Source organism: Centropristis striata, chromosome 11, assembly GCF_030273125.1.
Source record: "Centropristis striata isolate RG_2023a ecotype Rhode Island chromosome 11, C.striata_1.0, whole genome shotgun sequence".
Taxonomy (NCBI): Eukaryota; Metazoa; Chordata; class Actinopteri; order Perciformes; family Serranidae; genus Centropristis; species Centropristis striata.
This window is the reverse complement of record NC_081527.1, coordinates 9,776,936-9,804,934: the sequence shown is the minus strand read 5'-3', so window position 1 is coordinate 9,804,934 and position 27,999 is coordinate 9,776,936. Positions and strand designations below refer to the sequence as shown.

The following is a 27,999-nucleotide window of genomic DNA, read 5'->3' as shown; positions in this document are numbered from 1 at the left end:
GGCAAGGCTGTGACTCATGCTTGCGTGAAGAGACCAATGGGCAGCCGGAGCCTGAGATATAAATAACGAATACAAAAAAATATTCTTGAGGGAGAAAAGGGTCACTTGCGCGCCGCTGGATGGGATTTTATTAGTGCGCTCTGTTGGTATTCCGCCATCTCTGGACTGCTCCTTGTCGCGCATTTGGCTGGCAATCCTAACATCTTCCTATAGTTTGTGTGGACTCGACAACCTGTGAGCCGGTAAGATGCCTCCTCCTTTCATCATTGATGGGTTTCATGTATTTGTGTAGGCACACAGGTGATCGGAGTTATTTGGGTAAATAAATTATATCAGCAGGAAAAATATGTAATAATCTGCCGTGTCGTTTGAAATAAATGAGTGACAGAAGGATTTCATTAGCTGTCCAGTGCTGACATTGAGTGATGATGGTCTGAGATGCGCTTGTTTAAAGCGCAACTTAATTGAAATGTCGATTCCTGAGTCAATAGGTAAATGACATAGGTTATTTATAGTTGCATTTTATCAATATTTGTTTAATAAATCAGCTGTTATTTTATCCATCTGTCATCTATTGTTTTTTTCTTCCTAATATGCCATCTCAACTACGACAGGATTAATACATATTTTTAATCTTGTTGTTTTTATTCCTCAGAAAAAAAACACAAACATGCAGCTAATAGATTTTAACCGTCTGGAGCCGCTCAGCCCGAGACTGGCATCAAAGGAAAAGGATCATATTGCTCCATCGAGCCATTAAAACGTACAATAAGGAGGAAATGTATGTCTTAGCTGTAGGATTTTATCTTTAACTTTAACCATTAATGTCACATACTGTAGCCCCTGGAGTATTTAATGGCCAGAAATATTGAATGCTATCTCCAAAATGAATGTACCCACATTATGTTATCAGCAGGACTATTCATCCTGATGTGCGTATTGCTTGTGCGTCGTGCGCAATGCTCTCCAAATTACGCGGCTTGGTTCATTTCCTTCGGGAATAAATCGTTCCTGGTGACTCAAAGTGGATACTTTTCCGATCAAATCATGCTCTACCAATTAAATGGATTATTCGAAATATGTATTTCAGGTGTGAATTGTATAAGTCTAACCCTGGACCGTTTTGTTTGCAGTTGAATTAATTCCCAGCTGGAGGATCAGATAACAGGAGTGATGGCCACTTCTGAACCGAGAGCCACCGACGCGGACCAGGACCCCAACTCCTCCAATTTAAGACCTCCGTCCGCAAGTACGTCCACTTCCTGTTAATAACACCGTGATCCGGTATCGATCCCCGGGGGGAGTAAAGTCTCGTTAACGCTGACGCGCAGACAGTGCTTACAGAAACAGACCACTGGAGCTGACAGGGACGCGGTGCCTTGCTCAAAGACACTTATGTAGTGCGATCTATTGCCAACATGAAGGCTAGTCCACCCCCCCCCCCCCTCTCTCTTTCTCTCTCTCTCACACACACCTCTCTCCCTCTCTCTCTCAATCTCTCCCCCCCCCTCCTCTGTCTGATAAAAGCGAGTCTCGCCCGGGCCATTTGCTGTGTGGGCTCCGTCGTTAATCATTCCGGTTAAAAACAGAGCCATCACAGCTGCCTGTCGCTGTCTGGCGGATCAGCGGTGCGCACCGAGCGGTGGACCTGGCGCAGAAATAATGTGCCATTAAAGCATGGGTATTTAGAATGATCCGAGAGCATTTACTGAGAACATTTTGGCATAAAATGCATTTTTCGATCGAATATTTGATATTTCCCCCTGTTTTTTATATGAACGCATTTGTTGCCCGCGTTTTAATCGTGCCTTTTTTTTTCCAACAAAATTTCGCAACAACAACACCAAAAAATAATTCTGTCATAATTAATCCTATCGCGTTTCCGGGATCTTTTTAGGCCCTCGAGGCTACATATACTATATTGCTTTTTCTTAAGTGGCTGAAGCTATTTAGGTATACATTAACCTATGGGTTAATGAATCATTTTAAACCGTTGTCGCAAAAAAAAAAAAAAATCGACTTCATTATAGTGCACTTGAGCAGCCATCTGCAGTGCAACGCGGGGAAACCATTACAGGTTTTCATCTTCTGCCAGATGTAAAAGGAAATAAGGTGCGGTTATAGATAGATTGTTTTGTCTTTATGCAATAAAATTTTTCTGCATCTTTTGTTTGTGGCCCTTTGGGTGTCTACAAAAATCTCAGACTTATTTCCAATGTGAATTTGTCTCGAGAAAAGCCCATTAAAAAGAAGATGTTTGTTTTGTCTGACTTGCTCGTATACTGCTGCTGGATGTTGCCATTATCTCTCTTCCACGCTCCATCTCACGCCTGGCGGCTTGTATAGTGTCTGTGTGTACTTGCGCGTGTGCCTGCCTGTGTGTATGCCTTGGCCTCAGCACCTCGAGCTGCTCCACTTTTTCTCTGAGAATGAAATTGCTTCAGTAAATTTAAATACTTGCTTTTGTTTTGAAAGTTTTCCATCAGGTGTATATTCGCCGCCTCGCGTTCTTGCTTTTTTATTCCCTCTGGCTTCCTGCTCCATCTCTGCTCACGCATGTCCACGCTCGGGTTTATGTGTGTGTGTGTGTATGCATGAGACGCACTATACTAGCCTATAAGTTTGTGCATCAAACCGGCGATAGACTCTCCGGCCACAGACATAACCAGCTCGCTCCAGTCACATACTGTGTTTCACTCAATTAATTCCTGCCCTCCTCCGTGAGCTCATTTCACGGGCGTTAATTCCAGTCCGCCCCTTGGCTGGGTGTGTGAGCCGTGCAGGTCCTATTGATTGAACCTAAATCGGAAATGTTATGAGACTCATCCCCTTTTTAATCAGTGCTGGTGTAAATAAAAAGGTGGGTATATTTTCGGCCAGTCAATTGAGCCAAAACCACTCAGAAACATTTTAAAATTCTTTCTAAAATAACCCCAGACAACTCGTGTCACACACCCGGCCAAGAGCCGTGCGCTTCACGCTTCTACTGTGCTCACTGTGCTGCTCCACCAGCTTATTATCCATCATCCGCCCATCCACGCTGCCTCCTCCGCGGCCTGCACACCTAAAAAACCAAACGTTCATTCTGTTTTAGCCTACGAATATGCGTGGATGCACGGATGCACACGGAAACTGGGGATGAAGATTTGTGGTAAGTTTGGCCGCACAAAACGTTCCACGTCAAATCCTTTCATATAAGTCACATCTTAGAAAAATGCATTTTTTTGGCACATGAATATATGAAAATATGTCTCCATAGTATAATATTTCATGCAATGTAATTTACATTTTGCCTTCTACCACACATAATGTAATGTAGGATTATTTTATTAATTTCTCTATTAAAAAAACCCAGTTTTGAGGCCTGAAATAGGCCATGATGAAGGCTGCAGAGCAGGGCCATCCACACTGTCACAGTGTGTTTCCATCTTCTAAAGGTCAGTAGACATTAGCCTGTAGGTCTAATGATGAGAGACCTGGATCAGCCCCCCGACCGCCCCTGAGCCCCCCATGTCTTTACCATCTCACCAACGAGAGAAAAATCCTCGAGGCAGGCCTGGAAATATCTGTCATAAAGCCCAGATCTTCCCTTAGAATAACATGTAAATAAAGGAGTGTTTACATTTCACATTTGGCTTTCTTTTCAACAAAGAATACCTATATAATATATTAGAGTGGAGGATAACAAATATAGAGTGAAGGAATGTTTATTTCTCCATCATTTGAAGGAATTGTCTCTTCCAGTGACTCAAAAATGAAAAAGGAATGCGTTTTAGAGGAATTAATGTCATGTATATGATCCATTCAAACAGGATATTATTGGCCTGTTTGTTATGGCAGAAATAAATCAACACCAAATGATCAAAAGCGTCTGAGAATGAATTTCTGAGAATGTGAAAGCGACCAATAGATTTTGATTGGTCCAAATGACATTTTAATGGACTGGAATGGAAATTGAATAGTACCATTTCTATATGGAGGCTTTGGTAGTGAGAAGGTAAATAAATATTGATTTCAAATATGCCATATATGATTTAATGAGCAAGATATTATGGAGTTTCTATCGGGAAAACACGAGAGATGATATTTTATGGGATTATAGATAAGAGTGTTTGACTTTCCACGTGTTTTATGCACAATTAGGCCCCACACGTGACCTGATCAAAACGGCCCATATGCCGGAAAACGATCAATCATAGAGTTCAAATATGTATTTCAGGGGCAGACTGCTTTAGGGCCCTGTGCATACTTCATTAACCCCTCTTTATAGGGCGTCCATTTATCGGCTGTACGGGTCATCACCGCGGGCTGTCCTGTCCTGCCCTGAGCCCATCCGCCTGCGAACTGGGTGGGTGCTCCTCATCATGTGGGTGCTTCCCTCTTCACAGGGGTGTGCTTGTGACGTCACGGGGTGGGGCGGACACCCGCTCACATGCACACACTGGTACTCTCCTTTCCCTGCTTGTGTGTACATATATGGCTTAAACAGGTTTGCCCTCCAACAGAAAATAATTTATCCTCAAAGGATAACACGGATATTTTTTTCTCCAAAAACAGCCTATTTATTATTCTTGTAGGCCTATTTCATTTATTTTTATTTTTTCCCACCTGTTTTAGTTCCATAACTTTTTTCAGTGCAATGGAGGTGTTTGGTGATAACTCCTGCCCTCCGCCCTGTAACACCCTAGGGTTCCTGCAGAAGAACAACAGCCTGGAGGAGAAGGGGAGGCTGGCGGGCCAGAAGAACCTGCTGTCCTGCGACAACAGTGACAGAGACGCGCGCTTCCGCCTCACCGAGACCGACTTCTCCAACCTGTTCGCCAGAGGTGAGAACCAGCCAGACGTCGTAGATAGGCGAAAATTAAATAATCATAATAATAATACTAATTTCTCAAACCGTTTACGTGCTTTTTTTTCTGTAGCTGCACGCCATGGTTAAATGCAGTACAATCATTGAGGAAATTTTGATTTCAGAGGTGGGGGGGACACAAGTATCTTTAATAAAACTCTTTCAGTTCACTGTGTTTTATAGTAGTTCTTCTAGTTTTCTATTGTTACTTTTAAGTTTACTGTTCCCTTTTTTCGTTTGAACTTTTGTAAAGCATGTAGCAAAACATTATCACCCAATTCTGTGTTTCATCTTGTTAGTGAACTTCACTCCAACTCTGTACCACCAATTTTACACTTATTTTTGAATTCTTGACCCAGTTTATGTCACAATGTTTAATCTCATCACTAATGTTTATTCTTTCAACCTCACCTGTGAGTACAATTCTGTGGTACTTGTACATACTTGAGTATTCAATTTTATGTAACTTTATACTTCTACTCAACTAGATTTTTAGGCAACTATTGTACTTTTTACTCCACTACATTTGCTGACAGCTTTTGTTACTTTTCAGGCCAAGATTCAACCCAAAAACGTGATTAATTTAGAGTGATTAGACATTGAAATTAAAATTAAAATAAAACCTCATAACAGTAGTTGAAATAAGCCCCACCTTGAAAACACTGCTTACACAAATACATCAATAATAATCCAATGATATATTTGGAATATATAAAACGATCTTACTTTTACTTCAGTACGTTTTGAATGTAGGACTTTTACTTGTAGTAGTGGAGTAATTCCACAATGTTGTATTAGTTAGGGATCTGAATGTCTTTTCCACCACTGGTTAAATGAGTCCAGGCTCATTACTTTTATATGAAGTAACTTTTGGCGACTTTTGTCGAGGTAAAGTTGTTAAAAAGCCTCTCAGAGAACCAGAAAAGTAACGTTACATCCTCAATTTTCTAACTTGTTTTCCTTTAGCTGAACATTTAAACAGTAATATCACTTCTTCTTTTTAAGTTAATCATTATTTAAAATGTGTAATGTGTTCTCACTCTACAGTAGCACGTTAAGCTGAACGATCGTTAGCCAAAATATGTTACCATATATGAAGTAGGTACTGATATTAGAATAAGCTAGGCTACTGCCTTTAGCCTAAATATTTCCAGTGAAATTACTCCACTACAAGTAAAACTTACTTCAGCAAAAGTACAAAAGTATCAGCATCAAAATGTACTTAAGGTATCAAAAGTAATAGTACTCATTGTGCAGATTCGACCCACTCAGATTGTTTTATATATTCTAAATATATTATTTGATTATTATTATTGATGCATTTGTGTAAGTAGTGTTTTCATTTTCTCTAGGTAGGGCTCATTTTAACTACTTAATATATGATTATGAGGTTTAATTTAAAAAAAAACTTTAAATTGATCATGTTTTTCATGTTAAAGTTCGACCTGGAAAATAACTATGCTGGTAGATAAATGTAGTGGAGTAAAAAGTATAAAGTTGCATTAAATGGAAATACTCAAGTACAAGTTACTACTCAAAATTGTACTTAAGTAGAGTGCTTGACTAAATTTGCTTAGTTACATTCCACCACTGAACATAAACTACGTTATTAGACCACAGAAAATAATGATTAAACATGGCCTAGGTCACCAACAGAATTATTATTTTTTTTAAATCAAATTTGGGCTTAAAATAATGAGTCCTAAAGCTACTAATTTAGCCTGATTGTAGGTGGTTAACATGCTAAGATGGCTTCCATTAAACTATAAGCTAAATATTTAGTTCAATTAATCACCAAGGCTAAATTTCCACCACCTTTCTCCTCCCCCTCCCCCTTTTAGACTTGCTGCCTGCCAAAAATGGAGAGGAGCCCACCATACAGTTTTTGTTGGAGATTGTGGACATCCTCACCAACTATGTCAAGAAGACCTTTGACCGCTCCACCAAGGTGCTGGACTTCCACCACCCTCACCAGCTGTTGGAGGGCATGGAGGGCTTCAACCTGGAGCTGTCCGACCAGCCCGAGTCCCTGGAGCAGATCCTGGTGGACTGCAGGGACACGCTCAAATATGGCGTCCGAACAGGTAGGCCAGCCCAGGACACCTTCAAGATTCAGCTGTACTGTAGAGCTGTATAATTCATATGGTGGTGAATGTTATTTTTAAAGGACACTGCATGTGTTGAGATGAAAAGCAATTAACCTTCTACTCTATCAGTTCGAAAATTAATATTGTCTGCAGGCCAAGATACAGTCATAGAAGTCAATATGCAAAGAATCATATAATATTAGAATTTTAGAAAAAATTTACTCTCCAATTTCGACAATAATGTTCTTATAATATCATAATATACAGTCATGGAAAGAATTATTAGACCACCCTCTTTCTTCAATTTCTTGTTCATTTTAATACCTGGTACATCTAAAGGTACATTTGTTTGGACAAATATAATGATAACAAGAAAAATAGCTCATAAGAGTTTAATTTAAGAGCTGATATCCAGACATTTTCCATGGTTTTCTTGATAATAACCAAACTCATTATCAAGAAAACCATGGAAAATGGCTAGATATCAGCTCTTAAATTAAACTCTCATCAGCTGTTTTTGTTATTAATTTTGTTGAAAACAAGGATGGTCTAATCATTTTTTCCATGACTGTATATCACTTATTTTACCAAAATACATGACTGTTTTTATCGCTTTTGTGTACATTAATGCTGACAATTTGACTATGCAGAGGTGAATTCAACACAAGCTATAATAGAAGAAGCTGTTTGGCAGATAGTGTACAACCCATTAAGATGACAGGCTTATTTATTGTCCCCCTGGTAATTCAGTTGACATCCTCCTTTTCTTTTTCCCCTCGACTTATTAAAGCAAGCGTCGCCTGAGGGGCTCCTAACACGGGCTGTTTCAAGCTGTTAAAAACGACAACGCTCAAACTGTCCCTTGGGTTTTATATATCACGCGGGGTCTACTGTGTCTACAACTCAACACCACTTTTCATCCGGAGACATGGTGACAAGTCTGGCTGGAGGAGGAGCTGTCCGCGGTGCTGAAATATACAGCAGAGCTCTCTTTGAACTTGCTGTGAAGCAGCACAGCACTGTTATTAATATTAGATTTATTTTTCAGATTTTTTTTGAATGAGAAGTAACGTAATGTGAGTCACATATTTATTATGTGAGCCATACAGCGCCACCTCCACAAGCTTCTTATATCCATGAGTGCATTTAGGCTCCGGGCCTATTGACGGTGACTGTGTGTGCAAGCACCTTAGAGTCTAAACGGCTGTCATATAGCCTTGTTACCAATGTAATTATGTACACTGAACAGTGCTAAGTCAGATCCCTTAGGTTTCATGGCTGACCAGGGAAATAAGTGAAATCTATGGAATTTATTTATTTTCACAATCAGATGTAGGCAGACTGCTTTAGCTGCAGGACACTGTAGTCACTATACAGTCATGGAAAAGTAATAAGACTACCATTGTTTTATTCTATTTCTTGTTCATTTTAATGCCTGGTATAACTAAAGGTACATTTGTTTGGGCAAATATAATGATAACAACAAAAATAGCTCCTAAGAGTTTAATTTAAGAGCTGATATCTAGACATTTTTCATGGTTTTCCTAATAATGATTTGGTCGTTATCAAGAAAACCATGGATGCCTGTAGCTACCCTTTTTTTCTAGATAATCTACTTGTACTCAGTTGACATACTGATGTTTTTTGGTTAGACAGTGATTGTAATAGGGTGGTCGGGGGATATTCTGTTTAATTAAGCGAACATCTGTGTATTCGTGTCAGTTAAGTTTGAATATGGTTGGTTAAATAACTTTATTTGAACTACAAATTACAGGGCTGACTGTACGGATGTTTACCCTGCTTTGAATGTATGAATGTTTGTTTACTTTTTGTGAAAAAACAATAAACACATGTTTAACAAAAAAAGAAAAGAAAACCATGAAAAATGGCTAGATATCAGCTCTTACAAAGAAGCTTGTTAATGATTTTGGTTATTATCATCCAAGAAAATCATGGAAAATGGCTTTTTAAGAGCTCTTAAATTCAACTCTTTTCAGCTTTTTTGTTGTTGTTATCATTATATTTGTCCAAATAAATGTACCTTTAGTTGCACCAATGAACAAGAAATTGAAGAAAAAAGTGTGGTCTAATAATTTTTTCCATGACTTTATATTATGATATTATAAGATGGTCATTGTCGAAATTGGAGAAGTACATTTTCTAAAATTCTATTATATAATGATATGACTATATCTTGGCTCACAGAGAGGAGAATTTTAAAAAGGTGCTCTGCTTTTGTCCTTTTTTTCCCTGCTGTGATGAGGATGCATTTTAAGAAGAAATGAAAGTGATACATCCTGTGTATTTTTTGTGTTTTCCTTATTAACCATAATTTCATTATACAGTCATGGAAAAAAATTATTAGTCCACCCTCGTTTTCTTCTTTTTGTTGTTTATTTAATGCTTGGTACAACTAAATATACATTTGTTTGGACAAATATAATGATAACAACAAAAATGCCTGATAAGAGTTTAATTTAAGACATTTTACATGATTTTCTTGATAATGATTTTGGTTATTATCAAGAAAACCATGGAAAAAGTTCACATATCAGCTCTTAAATTAAACCATTATGAGCTTTTTTTATTGCTATCATTATATTTGTCCAAACAAATGTACCTTTAGTTGTACCAGGCATTAAAATGAACAACAAATGGAAGAAAACAAGTATGGTCTAATCATTTTTTCCATGACTGTATGTCTTCATGAAGCTAAAGTGAAGATACATCAGCGGCTATCTTTCTAATGACTTTCTATAGCATGACTCTCTCATCCAGGCGGTGAAGCCCTGTTAATAGGAAAGCCATTAAGATGGTTATATTTTTTCTCTCTAGGTCACCCACGATTTTTCAACCAGCTGTCTTCTGGCCTGGACATCATCGGCCTGGCCGGGGAGTGGCTCACCTCCACTGCTAACACCAACATGTAGGTCACACAGTACACACTGTTGTGCTCTTTGCTTGCATGATTGTGCATGACACAGTTATTATATATATACAGGGAAACTCCTCTATATGTCACGACAGGACAAGTGAGATTTCCACTGGAAATAGCCCCCGGTCGTTATCATATAACGTCACGGTGGAAGTGCTGCTTTTGTTCCCCTCAGCTCACTCCATAACTGGTCCCAGCAGCCTCTGAGGGCAGTTATATAAAGTGTTTGGTTTGTCCTGTTGAGACTGCGTATTGACAGACGGGGAGGCTGCCTGCCACTGTGCTGTACTGTATATCGGAGGCAGCTCATGCAGCCCCAGGGGTGGTTAGATTGCATATTGATCTCAGGTCACCGCTACATGGTGGTCCAGTCTGATAGAGGGCACGAACCACATCAACATCACACACACACCAACACTTACACACACATAGGGTGTAAATAAGCTGTAACTCTGTGTTACAATCACTGGAATAGAACACAGGACACATTTATACTCGTGTAAAATATCAAAAATATTGAATATAGACACCTACACATTCCCAGTAGAGGGATGAATAAATAAGTTGATTTCCTCATTGGAGTATACGGATTGGAATTGTTAAGATTTAATGATAACAATGCCATGATCGATTCTGCTTTTAAGTTCAATTCTTTATAGATTCCCTTATGGATTCCTGATCAATTTTCTGTGTGACAAAAAAGTAGGCCCACACGGGGTTCCAGTGCAACTGTTTAATTATCTCTGAGATAAAAAGAAAGATACAGTCATGGAATTTTTTTTTTTAGACCACCCTTGTTTTCTTCAATTTCTTGTTCATTTAATGCCTGGTACAACTAAAGGTACATTAGTTTGGATAAATATAATGATAACAACAAAAATAGCTTACAAGAGTTTAATTTAAGAGCTGATATCTAGCCATTTTCTTGATAATGATTTTGGTTAATATTAAGAAAATCATGGAAAATGGCTAGATATCAGCTCTTAAATTAAACCCTAATGAGCTATTTTTGTTGTTATCAGTATATTTATCCAAACAAATGTACCTTTAGTTGTACCAGGCATTAAATGAACAAGAAATTGAAGAAAACAAGGGTGGTCTAATAATTTTTTCCATGACCGTAGATGTAATGATAAAATCGTTTTACTGCATGCGTTTTAATTATTATTATTTATTTGTCAAAGGAAAATCTGCTTAGCCTGATGCACAGAGCTAATGTGATCATATCACAGGATATTTAACCTCGGTAGCAGACACTGCATGGAATGATCATTTTACAGATATTACAAGAAGCTTGTCATCATCTTTCTCTAATGAAATGAAGCCACACTTTGGACTTCTTGTTGCAAGTTTACAGCAGCATAGACACACGAGTCTGACATCTTTGTTTTACAATGCACAACTATCAGAAAAACATGCCAGAACTGCTGAGAGGAATTGATGAGCTCAGAGGCATGTGACTCTGATGGATCTGAAAATTTGAAACCGGTTCTCAACTGGAAATCGTTCTCAGTAGCCATCCCTATTGAAGTAAACATGAAATCCTCAAAAGTAAGAAGTCATGTAACACTGTAATTCTGCAAAATGCATTTTGTTTCACTGGTTTTGTATGATTTCATGTGATTAGATTATTCAATGATGGATTGATATTTTGTTAAGACCAACTTTAAGGGCTAGCCAGAGAGGAGATTGTGCAGCATTCAAACATTTACTATCACATAAGACAAAGGAAAGCAGAAAATCCTGAGAGTTTAGAAGCTGGATTGATGGAATGGTAAAAAAAAAAATCTAAATATATAAGAGAGAGAAAACTAACATCAGCAAGATTGACATTTATTGAACAACAGACAGAAGGAAAAAAAACAACAAATCAGTCAAATTCTAAGTAAAACAAATCCTCAGGAGTTTCCCTCGGTGACATGATGTAGGCAGAGAATTTCATGGTACACTAGAAACTGACATGTTAATGCTGAGACAGCAGCAGAACCACCACACAGGATATCTGGTGGGGAGAAGAGGACAATACACAGCACTCATATCCACAAATTGAGCATTCAGTATGCTCTCACCATTGTGGCCGTTATCTCTCCTCCTTGACTGGCTGCTGAATAAAAGATCAATGTAAGGATAATAAACCAAACGCTGAAGGAAAATTGAGACACTTAATTTATCCCATTTCTCAAAACATTAGCTTAGGAAACCACCCCCTCTTTCTCCAAAAAAAAACTTTCTCATCTCCTGGTTGGAAGAATGCCACAAGAGACAGGGCCATTGAATTCACACACTGGCACACACTTTCATAATGACACACACACACACACACACACACACCAGCTCTGGCTGTCCCAGATACAGCAGCTAAGGTTTCCAGTCCATTGACTGCAGGCTCATTGTGAGCTGGTCTTAGCAGATAGGCCAGCTGGGCCCCACACTGACACACAATGTCCCCGGGCTGCACAGAAAACCCTGTCACACTGTGGAAACTGGCTGCGGCAGCTCCCCGCGGAGGGCTCATTCCGGCTCTTTTGTCCCTGTGGATACAGACTGACTCAGTGCTCCTTTGAGGGGCTGAGAGGGGAGTGTGGTTGGGGGTCAGAGGGTTAGTCATATAGAGACACACACACACACACACACACACATTCAGGCAGAGGCTCACACACATGGAGTGCCCTTGATGACGATAATAAGGGCATTTAGGGGCTGTCCCTGGAGACGGGCAGGTGACTGAGGGGTAATTTTCACCCTGAAAAGACCAATGATTGGCTCTGATTGTGATAATGATCACCATTATTGTCATTACAGCGTGAAATGACTCACAGAGAGGAGAATTTTAAAAAGGTGTTCTGCTTTTGTCCCTTTTTTCTGCTGTGATGAGGATGCATTTTAAGAAGAAATGAAAGTGATACATCCAGGGTATATTTTGTGTTTTCCTATTAACTATAATATACAGTCATGTTTTCTCCTTGCTTTCGTGTTCATCTTAATGCCTGGTACAACTAAAGGTACATTTGTTTGGACAAATATAATGATAACAACAAAAATTGCTCATAAGAGTTTAATTTAAGAGCTGATATCTGATACATTTTCCATGGTTTTTGTGATAAGGATTTTGGTTATTATCAAGAAAACCATGGAAAATGTCTAGATATCAGCTCTTAAATTATATTCTGATGAGCAATCTTTGTTGTTATCATTATATTTGTCCAAACAAATGTAGCTTTAGTTGTACCAGACATTAAAATGAACAAGAAAATGAAGAAAACAATGGTGGTCTAATATTTTTTTCTATGACTGTATCAAAGAGCTCCATTTTTTTCTTAAATTAGGCCAGTTAGAGGCTGCAAAACCTCTTGGGTTTTATCCTCCGTTGCCCCTTTTCAGTCACACTCTGATCTAATGTACAGACTAGAAGCTAATGTTCCAATCGACTCTATCCCGTGGCTGAGCCCTCACCAGCAATAATTACACAAGAAAAATGTCTTTTTCTCTACTTCTCTCTCCATCCTTCTGTTTTAAAATTCCACCCTGGCCATGTTTCTTTTCTCTACGCCTCCCCTCCTCTTCCTTTGTTGTCCTCTGTCACAGTTCCCTTCAGTGCATTGTTTCCCTGCAGCTCCCTTTATCTCTCCTCCTCTCTAACCGAGCTGCAGAATGCTTCAGTTCTCGTTTAGGCACTTGTGAACAAAAAAACAGAGAGGAGTCGAAGAAGAAGAGAGGATATTATTGTTGTTGAGATGGTGGTGGTGGTGGCTGATGGGGCTGGAGGACGGTTGTGTAACTAGCCTGATTAAAAACAGGGTAAACAGGGACCAGTCCGTCCTGAGGGTGTGGGTGGGAGGCGATGAGATGACCTGTCAGTTAGCAGAGAGTGCAAAAGCTCAGGCCGCACTATAAGAGTTGGTTATCTGTGACACTTAACCCTTTGATGCACAACATGGGTCTAAAGTGACCCGACTAAGTTTTTATATTCTATATCTTTGCAATAAATTAATTTCATCATTCAGTATTGCAGGTTTTTCTCAAATAACTTCTTATACATCCTAATTTTTTGTTTTCATTTCTTACTTTTTGAATATTTACATATTTTTTTTATCACTATGCTTCTAATGCACAAGGTCATTTTTGCCCCATGTTGTGCATTAGAAGGGGTTTATATGTTGTGCATCAAAAGGTCACCAATTTAAAACCTGACAAAGAAGACACAAATATTAACAATCCTATTTTGTTAAATTGGTGTTTTTCCAATGGAAATTATTATTTGGTGGCTCTAATAAGTCTCAAATGTTAAAATATGTGATTTTCCAATGTAATCTGGTGGTTCTAACAACTCCTCTATTCTTAAAAATAAGACAAACATAGTAGCACATATGCTCAAATTGTTAATTCAGTGTATCACTTTTTTTTATCATTACGCTTATAATGCACAAGGTAATTTTTGATCCATGTGTGTAAACTTGATATAATATTACAAAAAATATTTTTCTTCCTAAAATATGAAAGTAAAAATTGCTATAATGATCTATTGTAGTAAAAAAAAAAAAGATATTCAAACACATCCAGCATGAAATAACATGGGAAATGAATGCAGGTCATTTCTGACCCATGTTGTGCATTAGAAGGTGTTTATATGTTGTGCATCAAAGGGTTAAGCTACTTTAGCTTCTCCAGGAGTGTTGCTCTTTTATTGTCCATGGAACTGCGAGCGGTGGTGGAAAATAACTAAATGTATTTACTCAAGTACAATTCTAGGTACCTGTACTTTACTTGAGTATTTCCATTTTATGTAACTTTATACTTCCACTACATTTTTAGGCAAATATTGCACTATTGTACTGTACTTAAGTACAATTTTAAGATACTTGTACTTTACTTGAATATTTCCATTTTGTGTAACTTTATGCTTTTTACTCCACTACATTTAGCTGACAGCTTCAGTTTCTTTTCAGGTCGAGATTTAACATAAAAAAACATGATAAATTAAAAGTTATTATACATTTTACATACAATTAAAACTCTTATTACATAAATGCATCATTACAAATAATCTTATAACATATTTAGAGTACAAGTAGTTTACTTGTTTACTTTTGATATTTTAAGTACTTTTTGATGCTGATACTTTTGTACTTTTACTTCAGTAAGTTTTGAATGAAGGACTTTTACTTGTAGTGGAGTAATTTCACAGTGGTATTAATACTTTTACTTAAGTAAGGGATCTGAATATTTCTTCCACCTCTGGCTGCGAGTAATTTTATCTTTTGTTAGAAACAAATCTACCATTTTCTAAAAGCTGTCTTCTGTCTTTCACCTCTCTAACAATTGTTCTTGTGTCGTGAATATTGTATTTTCGGTCTTTTAATCTTTTCTGTTTCTTTCTCTTAATAAAAGAATGAAATTAACAATAATAGTGCCTTTCTCAATTTCTGATTTTCGGGGGTCAACACAGGCTGTTATCTCTTTAAAACACTCTCCCTGCCGGTCTTCCTTTCATTCACGTCGTCCTCTCAGCCGTCAAATCAGCCCCATTCAGAGCCGCTGCTGAGATTGGCAGGATTGACAGATAGCCATCAGAGCTTTGTTGGCTTTAATTAAACCACTGAGTGATTTTAGAAAGCCTTTGAATATGAATGTTTGCTGCCCTACTCCTATCAGACACTTTTTAATTAGCCCAGTCAGCACAAGCTCCAGTTTGTGCTCCGTGGATGGAATTATAGCGCCGCTAATGAAAAACCAACGAGTGTGGGTGTGTTTAGGCTCTCTTATCTGAAAAAGTGTATGTGCATAAGAATGTATTCTTCTCCCTCGCTGAGCAGCTGTTAATGCTTCAACAGTTACAGTATATTGAATGATGTGCTATATTCAAACATTCTGGGATTTGATTGACAGGTTCACCTATGAGATCGCTCCGGTGTTTGTGTTGATGGAGCAGCTGACTCTGAAGAAAATGAGAGAGATGATCGGTTGGCCTAATGGAGAGGGAGACGCTCTCTTCTCACCAGGTGCGTCTATAAATAACAAATTAAATGTGTGTTATTCTGTGTTGGATGCAGTGGTGGAGTGGTGAAGTATTTAGATCTCTTAAGGGACACACAGACATCCACATTTTCCTGTTAACTGGGTGGATAGGTGAAAAATCCCTTTATATTTCTTATTTTTGATGTAACATTGTGCTAGATCTGTATTTTTCAAGTAAATCTATACTCTCATGTCATCTCATCCAAATCATAGGCTACACACACAAACATGCCTCTATAGAGGTGTGGACTTGATGCACATGATTTGGACACAAGTCAGATTCATCTCACCAATCTGATGATTTTAAACATTAAAAGTAATTAGAATGATAAAGTTGCCTAAAATGGAAATACTCAAGTAAAGAACAAGCACCTTGAATTTGTACGTCTTGCTATAATGATACGTGCAGCCATTTTTCTAATACATTCATCTTGTTTTTCACCTAATCCAAGACAATAGAGGTGTAAGGGGGAAAAAAATAGGCCACATCAAATTATTTGAAGGACCACACCTGCAGTGGTGGAAGAAGTATTCAGATCCCTTACTTAAGTAAAATTACTAATACCACACTGTGAAATTACTCCACTACAAGTAAAAGTCCTGCATTCAAAACTTACTGAAGTAAAAGTACAAAATATCAGCATCAAAATGTACTTAAAGTATCAAAAGTAAAAGTACTTGTTATGCAGAATGGACCCATACAGATTGTTTTATATATTATAAATATATTATTAGATTATTATTGTTGATGCATTTATGTAAGCAGCGTTTTCACTGCTGTCAATGTAGGGCTCATTTTAACTATTTAATATACTTTATGTGGTTTACATTGACATTTACATCTAGTCATTTAGCAGACGCTTTTATTCAAAGCGACTTACAGTAAAAGGGAAACAATCAAGGTATAGTGGGATAAGAGCCATTAGTGCTAGTGACAATTCTTTAATGAGTAGGACTGTCGTGTGGTGCTAGGAGAATAGATGTCAAAGTGACCTAAATACATAAGTCAGACTACCTAGAGTGGGGTTCGAACCCACGAGGGCTTATGCCCATTGGATCTTAAGTCCAATGCCTTAACAACTCGACCATCCTGGTGACTTTCATCATGTTTTTATGCTAAACCTTGCCCTGAAAAGAAACTAAATCTGTCAGCTCAATGTAGTGGAGTAGTACAATATTTGCCTATAAGATGCTGCAAAGTAGAAGTATAAAGTTACAAATGTGGAAATACTCAAGTAAAGTAAAAGTACTTGGGGTGGTCTGTAGCGTAGTGGGTTACACAGGCGCCCCATGTATAGAGGCTACAGTCCTCGCTGCGGTGGAGCCGGGTTCGAATCCGGCCTGAGCTCCCTTTGCCGTATATCCTCCCCTCTGTCACCCCCTTTCTATCTGTCTCTCACTTTCAATAAAGCATGTAAAATGCCCAAAAAATAATCTTAAAAAAAAAAAAAGAAGTAAAGTAAAAGTACTTGAAAATTGTACTTAGTACCGTTCAATCAATCAAACTTTATTTGTATAGCACTTTTCATACAAGAGAAATGTAATACAAAGAGCTTCACATAAAAAATAAAATAATAATGATAATACATAGAAACAAGCAAACACCCTCCACCCCCGACCCTCAATCCAACCACCCCATTAAAAACAAAGCACAAACTGAGGAAGCAGTTGAGCAGTGAGGAAACACTGGAGGCAGGTTGGAAATTAGTTAGATAAAATAAATGAAAAATAAAGTAAGGTAAGATCAAATAAAATAAAAAAAACAAAAGTTAATAATGATGATAATAATAATAATAATAATAATAATAATAATAATAATAACAACAATAAAAAGTACAAAAGCCAGATTAAAAAAATGGACATAATAAATAAATAATTAAAAAGTAACGCATGATATCTATATAAATAGACTAATAAATAATAGCAAATAAATAAAAGAGAAGATGTTGTAACACTAACATGCATGAGCAGAAAAATATTTAAAAATGGTTCAAGTAAAAGCCAAATTAAAAAGATAAGTCTTAAGTTTGCTCTTAAAAATATGAACCGTCTCTGATAGCACTTGTACAATGTACTGGTTGGACGGTAAAAGTATCACTTTTTTTCATATGATGTGTGTCACTGCTGCTGTCCATGGTGCTGACGTGTGGGTCTCTCGTCCACAGGGGGCGCCATCTCCAACATGTACAGCGTGATGATCGCCCGTTACAAGTATTTCCCCGAGGTCAAGACCAAGGGCATGTCTGCTGCTCCTCGCCTTGTGCTCTTCACGTCTGAACACGTACGTGACACACACACACACACACACACACACACACACACACACACACACTCCATCTTAGGTATTCTAATAAAGCAGGCGCTATGCTTCATTGGCTGTAGATTGAGGCCGTAGAAGAAGTCTGATAATAATCACTAGGTCTATTTTCATCAAGGTAATGGCTGCTTTTATGCATTCTTTTTACTTTTATCACATCTACTTTTGTCTGCAAGGAATTGCACAGCTGACAACATGACAGAAAGCAAGCCAAAAGCTCAAATAGCAATTAGCTCACAAAATGATTACCAGTGAGAGATGAATGATATGATGTTTAATGATTAATGTTTGTCGCTACAGAGCCACTACTCCATAAAGAAGGCTGGAGCCGCTCTGGGTTTTGGCACTGAGAACGTGATCCTGCTGAGCACAGACGAGAGGTGAGGAATTGATCTTAAATTAAATTTAAAGCCACAATTAATATAGACATTGAGCATAATATATATTCATCAAGCTGATAAATTACCAGCCAACAATGAGAAATGTATAACTATTACTCTGCTAATTAAATAATAGCCGATAAATAGAGGCAATAAGACCAATTGTTTTCAGTACCTTATGTGGTGGTATTACTGTTAGTTAAAAACAGAGATGAAGAAGAAACGCTGCACGCTGACTAGGGAGACCAACATGATAATGATAGTTTGGACTTTATTTTTTAGAAGAAGACAACACGACTACAATCTGCAATACATGTTCTGCAAGCTTGTGGGAGGTCATGTTTTAATACAACAAATCTCATTCAAAAAGTAGCCATCGCAAATTAAGATGCATTGAATTAATATGAAGTAGTTGCAGCCATTGTTGGCACAAAAAACATGTTTTTATTGTGTTATCAATAGTGATGTCAGTTAGATTTTGTGAGGTCAGAGTTGTGGAATATTGAATCATCCATCTTTCCACACAACAAAAATACAAAAATGTGAAATTATTGGTTATCTTTTCTGTATCTGCCATGAGAAGCAGGTAATTATCGGTCATCATATTGGCTGAAAAAAATCCATATTGTGCATCCCTTATTAACACAACAAATACTGTATCTGGACAATCAGCAGTCATGAAAAGAGGAGACTACACTCCTACTATGATTCTTGTATAAGTTGCTTGTTGTGTGTGATGATAATATGATGCTGCGCTGTTTCAGGGGGAGAGTCATTCCTGCAGATCTGGAGGCCAAGATCATCGATGCTAAACAGAAGGTCAGTTATTTTTTCCTTCTTTTAGTTTGTTTGTGTCCTTATTTGTTGTCTTTACCAAACACTTTCCCCTTATTATATTTGAATAATTATAAGAAGGCAGTAGTCAATGTGTTTTTCTCCACTATGGCTCATCTTTCTCACAGACAGACCTGAGACCATGTGTTCTCACCGAAGTTATCTTGTTTAGGCTTTGTAGCTCATTGATACACGCCTGTAAGAACAACACACATTTTGTATCACAACCTTCGAAGAGACTTGGACAGCTGTTGATCTGTCCATGTTATAGGTAACTGGCCAATAGAACTCGGTTTTCGTTTAAATCCAACTTCTATAGAAGAATAAAAATATGAATTATTACAGAAATCGGGGCTCATTCTGACTGGGATCCTACAAGAGTGATGTCAGTCTGAGTCTAGCGCTGCATAACTTTACCTGTGACCTAAGAAAAGGCCTGCATTGAGACCAGTCTTTTTTTGTGGCGTGTGTTTACTCCTGGGTTTCCAATCTACAAACCCGAGAAACCTTTATACCCTCTAATCGCTATGCGTCTTTATTCTGCAGGGTTACGTGCCGTTGTTTGTGAATGCGACAGGTGGTTCAACAGTGTACGGTGCATTTGACCCCATCAATGAAATCGCTGACATCTGTGAGAAGTACAACCTGTGGCTCCATGTTGATGTGAGTAGTTGACATTGGATTATAGTAATAATACATGTTCTTGCCTGCATTATGTACTATAAAAGTTAAAAAGGAGAGAAGGGGTTGTCTCCAGGAATTTAACTGGTTTAGAGCAGAAAGGTGTAGGGTTGGTGTTCCCGTTAAAGAACAGATACAGATGTCCTGATTAAGGTTGATTTATTTGACTGTGGTCTGTAATAACAATACAAAGTAACAATCATTACACCATACATGATACACAAACATAATGAGATAAGTAAGGTTACAAAGCACTGTATTCAGTACTCAAGTATATAATATGGATCATATACACCAATCTCCTCACATGAGGCACGCAGACAGCATTACTTACCTTATTAGCTTTTAACAACACACCAGCATAAGATCTTAACAATCCACATTAACACAATGTTAGCATCCAACTTAGACACTGTAACTTCTGACATTTACACACAGTGGCATATCTGGGAGAAAAGAGTTGCAAATTTACGAGATTAAAAGTGGCAATCTGCAAGAAAAAAAAGTCACAGATTTACGAGATTAAAAGTGGCAAATATGTGAGAAAAAAGTTGTAGATTCACAAGATTAATAGTGGCAAAGAAAAAAGTAGCAGATTTATGAGAAAAATAAGCCTGTTGTCTCATAAATCTGCAACTTTTTTCTTGCAAATTTACCACTTTAAATCTCGTAAATCTGCAACTTTTTTTCTCTTAGATTTGCCACTTTAATCTCATAAATTTGTGACTTTTTTCTTAATATTACCCCCCTTCTCTGGGTCCATTTTTTTTTCATACTTGGCCCTAATATGCCGTTGTATGTTTTGTTATTTAGTGTTATATATATATATTATGCTTTATGTTGTAATTAGTGTTGACTCACCTTCTGACATTAACACACAGCAATAAACCAGGGAGGTAGAGATGAATGTTCGGGAAAGGCAAAGGAAATTACATCTATCTGCCGCAGTGTCGGGAGAAAAACTAATATTCACAGCATGGCGATTCACATGGCCGGTATGGTGCATTCAAAATCGTTGGAAGAGCTATGGTGCATTCAACAGCGTGGGACATATGAAAACTGAATTGAACTTGGTACAATAAAAGCAAGTTCAAAAAACATTATCAGCGTGGGCTTTCTAACAAAAGTGCTGTCTCCTCAGGGGGCGTGGGGCGGTGGACTGCTGATGTCCAGGAAGCATCGCCACAAGCTTAATGGAATTGAGAGGTAAGTGCATGAAAAAAGATAATCTGCTCTGTGTTGTCTACCTCAGTCTACTTCATTACATTAAGACATGTATTAAACTTTACAGGGCCAACTCTGTCACATGGAACCCTCACAAGATGATGGGCGTGCCTCTACAGTGCTCCGCAATCCTGGTCAGGGAGAAGGTACAGTAAACACACACACACACACAGAAACATTTTCAGAAGTATTTTTAGTATTATTATTATTATTTTATTTTTTTGCACTATTTTTTTTCTATTTTATTATAATTATAGTTTTTTTCTATGTATTATTATTATTATTATTGTTAATATAATATTTATTTTTTTCTATTTGTTATTTATTTTTCTTTACTGAATTATTTATTTATTTTTCTATTATTTTTTTCTATGGCGGTGTATGGGAAGTGGGTGGGATTTGATTGACAAAAAAAGGAAAAAAACATTCAAGACATTGTATTTAAATGCAACTGAAATATGGTTTAAAAAAAAGAAAGATATGTTTTAACCCACTGTATTTTTGAAAGTTTTATTTGTATACTGTTGTTCTGACACATCACTCTTTTTTTTTTTTTTTTAATAACCACACGTAAAAAACATGAGATGTTCATATTAAGGAGATGAATGGGGAAAATCACCTTTTTTCATGCACTGGTCAATTCTGATTTCCAATTCTGTGCTATTGTGCTTCCATTACATGTCTTCTTTCAGACTGGTGGGGAAAAAACACCCAAAATACACATTTAGGTGTTTATTTCACTACAGTTTGTCTATTCATGTCTATAGATTTCCCTAAAATTCACCAGAGGTTACAATTAAATAATGCCTAATTTTCATGTTTAAACTGTTTGAAAATTCAGAAAACTGAAATCCCAAAAAAAATGCCCTAAAGGCTGTTTTCTCAGTTTTTCTCTGATACGTTGAGCCTGGAATCTTTGCTAACATGCCGTGGGTTTTTTGAGCAGTGGAACTAACAGTGTGTGTCCTTTCTGTGTGTCTGCAGGGCATCCTGTCAGGCTGTAACTCCATGTGTGCTGGCTACCTGTTCCAACCAGACAAACAGTACGATGTCACCTACGACACGGGGGACAAAGCCATCCAGTGTGGCCGACACGTCGACATCTTTAAGTTCTGGCTCATGTGGAAGGCCAAGGTGAATTAAAATCTCTTCAAGCCAATAGAAATCGTTATGCAGTAGAACAATGTATTAGGGCCAAGTATGAAAAAAAAAAATTCGGACCTGGGGAAGGGGGTAATATTTTGAGAAAAAAGTTGTAAATTTGTACGATTTTAAGTGGCAAATCTAGGAGAAAAAAGTCACCGATTTATGAGATTAAAGGTGGCAAATATGCAAGAAAAAAGTCACAGATTTACGAGATTAAAAGTGGCAAATCTACGAGAAAAAAGTCCTCGATTTACGAGATTAAAAGTGGCATATAAGGAGAAAAAAGCCACATATTTACAAGATGTGGCAAAGCTGCAAGAAAAAAGTCGCAGAATTATGAGATTAAATGTGGCAAATCTACAAGAAAAAAGTAGCAGATTTATGAGAAAAAAGTCGGAAAAATAGGCCTATGGCTACGTTTACATGAGGACTGTCTGAACAGAAGACGCAAAAGTGGCGTTGCGTCTTCACTTTTTATTCCTCGTTTAGACGAGCATTTTCGGGGGAAATCTGCGTGCATACGGTGACGCAAAAGTGTGTGAAATTCGATTGTATGCATGCCAGGCGGCATCACTTGAAGCGATAAGAGCATCTTTGGGCATGCAGAAGTTTTCACGCCACACATTTTCATCCGCTACTACTTCCAAAAATGTTCTCCACCATCCACTAGATCTCCCAGGTCTCGTTCACAGCCGTCTGGCTCGCCTCCGACGAATTGCTGCATCCTAAATGTGATAGAGGTAATTCCAGATCCTTCTCTGTTCAGTAATACTATCTCTACATATCCTGTACATTTGGTGGAAAGACTCCTGTAAGTTTATTAGAGCTGCCAGAGCAGCTTGAAGGTCCGACGCATGGAAATAATCCCTTTATTTATTTATCCCGTTTATTTGTTTATTTCCCTGTACTGGAGCATGTATGTGACGTAAACACATACGTGACGTGAGCAGATCTGAGCAGAGTTTTGCGTCTTTTCCACTTTGGAAGGTGGTTTCAGATTTTTGCGTTTTTAAGCCCCCAAAACGCCGTCAGCGTCTAAACGAAAGGCACTTCCGATAAAATATTTTGTTGTTTTTACCCGCAAGCGTCCTCGTGTAAATGGGGCCTAAGTCTCATAAATCTGCAACTTTTTTCCCGCAAATTCGCCACTTTAAATCTCGTAAATCTGCAACTTTTTTCCCGCAAATTCGCCACTTTAAATCTCGTAAATCTGCAACTTTTTTCTACTTAGATTTTCCACTTTAATCTTGTAAATTTGCAACTTTTTACTTGAAATATTACCCCCCTCCACAGGGTCCATTTTTTTCATACTTGGCCTTATACGTCGTTGCGTGTTTTGTTATTTAGTGTTATATATATACAGAGTATATATGTTTTAATTAGTATCTGACAGACTGTTTTTTACCCTACAGGGCACCATAGGGTTTGAGCAGCACATTGACAAGTGTTTGGACCTGTCTCAGTACCTGTACAACAAGATCAAGAACAGGGAGGGATACCAGATGGTGTTTGATGGAGTGGTGAGTTTATTTTATCTAGATTATTCATCACCAAGGAAAATTCAATATCATATCATTTTGGGGTTATAAACAAAAACTGGCATGGTTATAATAGTTTGGGATTTAAAAAAAATCAGAAATTTCTAATTTCAGTCCAGTTAGTTTAATTAGTTTTAAGAGTGAGTTTGCTAGTTTTTATTTTTTGTTTTGATAAATGCTTAATTTTAGTTTTTATTGGTTTTAGGTTTTTTTGTAATGGGGTATTTTTTTGGGTGTGAGATTCAAAAAGGTCACAATACATTTTGCCTTTATTTCCTTTTATTATCCATCTCAGCCCAATTAGGTTATTAACTCTTGCAGCTCCGGGTGTTTTGAATTTTGGTTGGAGTGAAGTGTTGAACTTTTTGAAGGCAATCAACTCACATAGTCGTGTAGACATCCCAGTCTCAATAAACATATTTACCAATCCTTCTTGTATGAAAAAAGTTGAATAAAAGACGAAAACGTAGGACATTTTCACTTTATTTCAGATAGTTTTAGTTTGTTTTTGTAACCACACAATACAGTTTCAGAAATTATATTGGTGGCATTAACAAACAAAAACAATATTTATTGATTTTACAAACTGTAATTAACATTATGTCAATGTTTTATAATTTGAACTCCGTCACAGTATTTCCTCTGCCTCCATCTTTCTTTATTTTCTTTTTATGTATGTGTGCGTGTGTATTAACTGTGTATATTTCTGTCTGCAGCCCCAGCACACCAACGTTTGCTTCTGGTACATCCCGCCCAGCATGAGAGGAATGCCTGAAGGTGAAGAGCGGCGAGAAAAACTCCACAGGGTAAGACACGTGTCAGTGATGGTTATCTTTTGTTTCATCAACCTGCACTTCACTGCTGGTCTGAGCCCATAGACTACAGATATAAATTCCCTTTTAGCTATGTCTACTGCAAAAAAAATGTCCTGTACATTGTCCCTGTTAAAGGTCTTGTGGTTTAAAAAGTGAGATTTAATGTCATTTATTTATTAGAAAGCAGGTGTAGGTGCTATATAATACTGTGAAAGTGTCAAATGTTTAGTCTATAGAGAAAATACTCATTCAGTTTGAGCATATATCATCCTGTTTTTTTGCACCCTCCTCAGTTGAATATATCCTATAAAGGATAAACAAATTTTGTGATTCAGTTTAATTTAGGTTTTAGACAGGGTCTCAATTTTTTTTAATCAGGGTTGTGCATTTTAATGGTGCCTCTGTTGTGTAGGGATTAGTAGCTCTGTTCATCTTACATTACAATTTTTAACACAGGAAATGTTTGAAATTGTAAGACACATTAATGTGGAGATGTTGAGATAGAAATAAAGTGTTTCCACCTGCATCTGTGCACGCACACACATGTGTGCATAAGTCAGCGGCCAACTTGCGCCACCATAGTCGAAAAAGTCTGGACACACCACCAACATACATACATTCATACATTCTCGTTAACCACTTAACAGAACTGGAGCTGGAGCCGATCCCAGCCGACACTGGGTGAGAGGCGGGGTACGCCAGACTAGAGACAAACAAGCATTCACGCTCTCATTCACTCCTATGGGCAATTTAGAGTCAAATTAAACCTAAGTTGCATGTCTTTGGACTGTGGGAGGAAGCGAGAGTACTCAGAGACAACCCACACTGACACAGGGAGAACATGCAAACTCATACATGCATACAATTGACCGTTCGCAAAACTCCTCCCCTGAACGATCCTCGTCCAATCATACCTTAGCAACCGTTACTAAGAGAAGACAGCCCGACAAGCTCTGAGCTCTGAGCAACAAGGTGAAACGGTCTGACACCAGGTACCCTCATAGTTTAGCAGGAGGAGTCGTTTTTTTCCCCCTTTTCTAAAACTCAAAAAGCAAGAGGATCATTGCTGGCTGTGGATTAAACATTGTGGGAGAGCCCACTCCCAACTTAATATCATGAAGATCAACAGAGACACAAATGTCTGCTCCAAGTTTAGTTGCTAGCTAGCAAACATGAGCTAACTAACGATTGTCTAGATGTTAGATGTGACAACCCATACCGGATTAACAGTTATGGTTCCTGTCAGCTCATAGCAACAGTAACTAAGGGAGCAGAGCTTTTGCAAATGGTTAATTAATCTCTCATTTCTTTTATCCACCAGGTGGCACCAAAGATCAAGGCCATGATGATGGAGTCAGGGACCACCATGGTGGGCTACCAGCCTCAGGGCAACAAAGTCAACTTCTTCCGTATGGTCGTCTCCAACCCCGCGGCCACCCAGTCTGACATCGACTTCCTCATCGATGAGATCGAGCGGCTGGGTCAGGACCTGTAGACCTGCTGCTCCTCCGACCAGAGGGCCAACCTGCAGTCTTCTATCTATTGTATTTCTGAGGCGAATGCCAATGAGGTGAGACATTCACAGTGCTGCAGACAGAATAACTACAGGTGTGTTTGGGTCTGTTTCCGTCTGAAGCATTCTGACTGTTTCTCCAACTGAAGAGAAGCTCGCAACGAAAGAGACTTTGAGTGTCTTACTTGCTCGTCCCACGTTTTCCCCCTCTAGATAAAATATATAAGTATCTGAAGGCTCCAGGTACAACAAACATGCTCTAGTGTGTGTGTGTGTGTGTGCGTGTGTGTGCTGTGGAATCTTGTAATGTGTGTGTGTGTAATCTAGTTTCTCGTTCAATGTGTCTTTTAATGTCTGTATGAGTGTGTGTGTCTGAGTGTGTGTGGTCAAACACTGAAAAGGGAGAAAAGCACAGATGAAAATATAACAAACTATCATAAAATATTCTGCTGTATCATACATTTGCTACGCAAAATTGAATCATTGGTGCTTTCAGCTGTATATATATTTAATCTCAGTGCACCTAAACCAGTGTCCACCCCCCTGAAGCAGTGTGTGTGCGCGCAGGTGTGCATGTGACACCGAGTGTATCCTGTCACGTATTTTAAGCTAGCACTGTGTTATAAAAATAAGCTTATTATGACCTAATGTGCACACTATAGAAACAATAGGAGAGTTTTTAGATAACCTCCAGCAACTGAATTCCAGTCTGCAATATTTTCCCTCGTAGAACTTTAATATTTAAAATGTCTACAGCTTTCCCGAGTCTGTGACATCTTTTAACCTGTAAAACGCTGGCTCGTTGTCTGTTTCATGCAATCATGTGATACCCATATATGTGTTTATCACATTGTTAAAAAAGATTTGATTATATAAGAACACATATTTATTGCATTTCCACTGTTTGCAGATTCAGGTATTTTATTGTAAATGTATCTTTATGTGTATTACATGGTAATACATTTGTAAATGTAATCACAGGAACTTGAGTAAAGTTTATTTATGGTGATTTTGTCAGCCAAAGAAAGCAAGTCGGGAACAGAGCAATCCATCGTCCTTCATATAGAACTTCTTATAGATTATAGGTGTTTGTAAAATGTTACCTATTGACCCTCGACTGCGATGCAATTTCTATATTGTGTTTCTTTCTGTGATTGTGAGTCTTTTTGACTGAATGTTTTGAGGTGACTGACTGGCCTTCTGATGAGATTAATAATATAAGTCTATATAATCTTCTGGCAGTCTTTTATTTTAGAGAATAGCACAAGGATGTGAGAATGTACTCTCCTCTTGAGACTGGGAAGAAAGTCTAGTTGTATCTGTCTGGATCCTAATGCATTTACTGTAATATAGTATATATTAATTGTAATACATATTACCTGTTATTCTCAGTGTGATGGGAACTCTATGGAATATCTTGTATAAAGAGTTCCGGTTTGTGTCTTTGCACAATGTTCACCTTTCTTTATTCCATTGTAAATGGATGTGTACTATGGCAGTATTATATAAGATTTATGTTAAACTATTTATGGTATCTAGGGACCATATGTGAATGGCACAACTGCATAAATGATATTTAAGGTCATCTGTGTGCTGTAATCTGGTTTTGTGACTAAGCCAGCTGTAAGGGACGTTTCCCAGGAGGCACTTTAACAGAATCATACC

General features: G+C 37.9%; 1 protein-coding gene and 1 non-coding gene across 3 annotated transcripts; one reads left to right on the top strand and one right to left on the bottom strand.

Annotated features, from left to right (window-relative positions):
- Position 1: 1 nt before the first annotated feature.
- Positions 2-27,997, top strand: LOC131980049 (glutamate decarboxylase 1-like). 2 transcript variants are annotated; one of them, XM_059344189.1, is made up of 17 exons: positions 4-242; positions 1,134-1,249; positions 3,095-3,151; positions 4,689-4,826; positions 6,691-6,933; positions 9,772-9,862; positions 15,758-15,870; positions 18,052-18,167; positions 18,504-18,583; positions 19,348-19,402; positions 19,964-20,080; positions 21,240-21,304; positions 21,390-21,468; positions 22,307-22,456; positions 23,881-23,988; positions 24,723-24,812; positions 26,143-27,997. In XM_059344189.1, exons 2-17 carry the CDS (start codon positions 1,174-1,176, stop codon positions 26,314-26,316), a joined length of 1,752 nt encoding a protein of 583 aa, XP_059200172.1. In that variant the 5' UTR covers positions 4-242; positions 1,134-1,173; the 3' UTR covers positions 26,317-27,997. The 2 variants fall into 2 exon arrangements, with proteins under 2 accessions (XP_059200173.1, XP_059200172.1); XM_059344190.1 differs by lacking the exon at positions 3,095-3,151 and having other exon boundaries at positions 2-242.
- On the bottom strand, positions 16,899-16,981 carry trnal-uaa (transfer RNA leucine (anticodon UAA)). Its single transcript has one exon. It is a non-coding gene; the product is annotated as a tRNA-Leu (tRNA).
- Positions 27,998-27,999: the final 2 nt, after the last annotated feature.